General features: G+C 35.9%; 1 protein-coding gene across 1 annotated transcript; it reads right to left on the reverse strand.

Annotated features, from left to right (window-relative positions):
• Positions 1–450: 450 nt before the first annotated feature.
• On the reverse strand, positions 451–2,138 carry LOC145073772 (transcription factor MYB61-like). Its single transcript, XM_079020265.1, has 3 exons — positions 1,780–2,138; positions 1,575–1,704; positions 451–1,457 (listed from the first exon to the last, which is right to left on the reverse strand). Exons 1-3 carry the CDS (start codon positions 1,910–1,912, stop codon positions 620–622), a joined length of 1,101 nt encoding a protein of 366 aa, XP_078876391.1. The 5' UTR covers positions 1,913–2,138; the 3' UTR covers positions 451–619.
• Between the last annotated feature and the right edge of the window lie 2,397 nt (positions 2,139–4,535).

Below are 4,535 nucleotides of genomic sequence, written 5' to 3' on the forward strand. Positions count from 1 at the left end.
CGTTTCTCATAATTATCCTTAATATGTTAATTTTTGCAAACCATGAAGACTAAGTGTGTAATTTTGTCAACGTTTTATTACAACATCTTTTTCATTTAGTTTTATGAAAATTGACTTGTATGAATTGTCAATTTTGCCAATAAAATAGGGAAGATATCAATTTGATCAAACAATGTTAACATTTAAATCATTATTAATAGCTTATCTTAGTTTATTTGATTATACAAGTAAACAAAGTTTGATTATTGATTTTATTTAAATATGTAAGCAAAAAAATGATTTTTTATAAAAAAAAAATAATTTCAAATTTTAAAATCAATGATATTCTTATATATATTATCATCTTTCCATATATCAACTATTAACATGACATCAATCATGAATATTAATAATTAAATAATAATAATAATTATTATGAAATACATAGAGAATATAAAGACAATCGAATAATATTGAAAACTATCTCGTTGATTTAAAAATGAAGCAAAATAAAATAAAATATAATAAATTGACAAATGATTACGAACCTATTTACACGAATTTAAATTAAAAAAAGAAAAAGAAAAAAAAAACCTCTAGAAGGCTCACACCAGTATGAATTTCTGAATTTCCTGAAAACCTATGAAAAATGTCCAAAGCTTGTTGAAATCCTCTGGAAATGCTTGTTATAAGTATCCACACTTTGCTGTCCATGATACAGTTCATGGTTCACCCCGAAATTGACTTCAGGTTTACTCTCAATCGCCGATTTCCCCATTAAAAATGGAACTTGAAGAAATTGATCATTCCATTTGATGTAATCTTGTTCACTCTCTACACCATTAATCTGGTTTTGACTTTTGTTGCAATCAGTCAACCCCCATGGATGATACCCACCGTTGTTCTGGAAGAAACCACCGCTGCTTCCATTATTGCCACTCCCCCAATTACTCTGTTGCTGGAAATTGGCGGTGTTGCGCGGCGGAGCTGAGAGGAGGGGGTTAGAGATACCACTTGTGTATTCCGTAATCAACTCCGACGATGGCTTGGAATCGGTATTGAAGAAAATATCAGAAGATTCCGTCGGTGGTGGTGGTGGTTGTTGTGTATAACTAAAAGGGAGGAATCCGGAGAGATGATGGGAATCCGTCGGCTTGGTTGTAGCTTCGTGACTCGTTACAAACCTGTTAAGGAAGAATTCATGTGTCGCCGGTGGAGGGTTGTCAATTAGAGGGTAAGATGACGCCATCGCCGCCGCCGGTGGTTCAGTTTTCTCATCAAGATACGAGTACGAGCCCTGTGAGTTCTTTTCGTTGCTCCCGGAAGGATCTTTACGATCATCATTGACTTCCGAAAGTGGTTTATGAGTGTTCGGATCAATCCCTCGTTGCCTTAATTTCTTCTTGATCGAAGAGTTCCATAAGTTCTTGATTTCATTATCTGTTCTTCCGGGCAACTGAGCTGCAATCTGAGACCACCTGAAAAAGAAAACCCAGTTAGAAGTTAGATACTTAGACCCATTAATCAACAAAACTCAAATTCAAAAAACCGAAATGGGATTATAAATTTATAATCATGACTCAAGAACCACATACTTATTCCCAAGAACTGCATGTAATTCGATGATGAGTTTCTCTTCTTGTTGAGAGAATGTGCCTCGTTTCAAATCAGGTCGCAGGTAATTAATCCATCGTAGTCTGCAACTCTTGCCACATCTTTCAAGGCCTGTAAAAGAAGAAAGATTAGAAGGTTAATGATAATGGCGGAATAAGGGAGGAGGGAGGGTGGACTGGACTGGACCTGCAAGTTTAGGGACGGAGCTCCAGCAGCCATGGCCGAATTTAGTGATATGTTTGATGAGCTTTTCATCTTCTTCAGGGGACCATAGACCTTTTCTTAGCTTCTGTTTATAACAACAAGAGTGCCTCCCCATGTGGATGAGGCAGATTCTACAAATAATCTAGGAAGTAGGAACACGAAGATGAGTAAAGCGTTTTGTTTTTAAGAATACTTTTGTGTGAACTGTCACCCAAAAAGGAGGAGTTGAAAGCTTTAGAAAGAAAGATAGAGAGAGAGAGAGAGAACGAGAAAGAGATGGAGAGAGAGAGAGAGAAGGGATAAAGACTTGCAGCAGGTATTGAAAGTGAAGGGGCAGGCTGGAAGGGTGGGGGGTTCGAATTAATAGGAGAGGGAGCCCTCACAAAAATGGATACACATTTTAGTATTTTGCATTAACCCAACCGTACGGTCTTTGTTCCTTTTTTTGATTAAAGGTTCTCGTATGTTGATGAATAATGATATGGAAATAATTTCAAACAAAATAATATATACAAGGACAAGTTTATAAAAGTATAGGATTTACTAATATTACTTTTAATATATATATATATATATATATATATATATATATATATATAAGTATTCGTATTTACATTATACTCTCACATAGACGGTTTGTAGCAAACAATGTTGCATTAGAGAGGTCTGTATGGGTTCTAGTTTGTTGCATTAGAGAGGTCGGTATGAGTTCTCTACGTAGTGGAGGATCTTACGTGAAAGGCCAATAACACTGTTAAGACTAAGGGAACACTTTCTCATATTCAAGTCGTGTTAAACCCTATTACCACCACAACGTCCCTCGATGCCTTTTTTTTTTCTCTCTTTCTTCTATTGTTTTTCTTCTTTGTTGGCTTTACCTCAAAGTCAACCCATAGATGAATATCATTCCCTCTCGAAATGGTGGAGAGAAGATGATGATGTGGCAGTGTTGTGGCTGGGTATAAGTGTACCCATGCGTTGCCCATCGTGTTCATGATTTCGTGTTTTATAATACTTCGCTTAGTTTTTTAGAAGCGCATGATTTTTTCGTGGTAAATTTTTTAGTAATATGTTAAACCCATAAGCTATTATTTACATGTCTAGATCTGAGAACAAAACCAAACATTCGATATTAATACAAGGAATAAAATTTTGTTTCATGCTTAATCTAGTTAAAATAAAATAAAATAATCTATTTCGACATCATCGAAATTGTGTACCTCATATTCGTGAACAAGAGTAGGTTTATAGGTCTCCGTTACATACAAATCACAGAGAAAACCAAGTTTCATTTGCTTGCCTTTTAAGCACGTTGCCATTAATCAACATAAGAAATGTCGAAGAGAAGAAGGAAAATGTATGTTCAAATGACTTTCAGGCTTCAACCCTGAATAAAAGGAGCATAGATAATAAACAATGCTAATGCTTCTATGAGGTAAATTCAATACAAACAACACGGTATGTTTGACTATCTCTACCGAAAAACAATATATATTAAATAGGACCTAATTCTACCATAGGAATTAAGGTGTAATTTCAAAAACTAAACATCAATATATTACTAAACAATTTAAGCTATGTTTTTTTTTTATGTTTACATTTGGTGTTCATACTGTTGGGGTAATCGACTTATTCACTAGTTAGCAGGTACTAAATGGTCCAGGGGTAAAAAGGTCTTTGAACCTTCTTGTTGGACGTGAGATTTTTTTTAAACTTTTGCTGCAACTTTAACTTCAGAATGACTTGGTATTTTGGTTGACCGAGTTATTAGGAAAGGTGAACATGGAGCTAAAAGGGAGGAGGACATGGTCATATGCAACATGTTTTTTCTTGATTGCTTTAGTTATAAACAAGAGTAATGTTAGCTTATTTGTTTTTGTACTCTCATATTTAATATAATTGTTTTAATAGTGGAGTACCATAACTACTCTTTATTTTTTCAAATTACATATACATATGTGAGTGTATGATTGTGTGTGTTTTATGGGGGGTTTGAACCAACAATTGGTATCAGAGCCTAGGGCTTGCGAAGATGTATACAACTATTTAGAGAGTGGACTTCCGAAGGGGAGGAGCCTTTGGGTTCGGGGCTGCCATCAAAACGGAAGCGGTGTTTCGGGTAGACCGTTGTAGCGGGGGAGATATGAAGAACCGTTCGAGACCACGGAGGTGATGGCTCAAATCCTAGGATCATTGGAGGAGGTTCTAAGTGAACTGGTTGCAGTTCAATAAGGTTTTGTGTGAGTCGAGTTCAAAACAAAAAAATCTAGGTGATTAGAATTATCTATGTGATAGAGTTTTGGAGATTAATTTGTGTGAGTTGAAAGAAAGAGTTGTGTGTTGAATCCAAATTCAGGATGAAGCGAGACGATAAGCAACCTATGTGGTGCAACTATCTTATGTGGAAAAGCAAGTCAATTGTGAGAAGATAAAATAGATATGTGTGATCAGAAGATAACCACTCTGTGCACCTGCAAGTGTGTGTGTATGGGTTGAAAATAGAAATGAAGATCTAAAATAACCCAGTATGTTGGTACTTTCCGAGAAGAAATAATCGAGTTAGGAATGATGCTAGCAATAAAGGAGGACTTTGGACGTAACCAAGGTGGAGGTCGAGTGTCCGCGGAAGGTTGAGATGGTTCGAGGTGAAGGATATTTTGATGTGATCATTGGTATGAAAGAACAAAGTGAACAAACATCGATTAAGGGGGCTGTAATCGAGTTATTCACTAGTCATC

Source organism: Lactuca serriola, chromosome 9 (genome assembly GCF_051521515.1).
Source record: "Lactuca serriola cultivar US96UC23 chromosome 9, Lser_US96UC23_V15, whole genome shotgun sequence".
NCBI classification, from domain to species: Eukaryota; Viridiplantae; Streptophyta; class Magnoliopsida; order Asterales; family Asteraceae; genus Lactuca; species Lactuca serriola.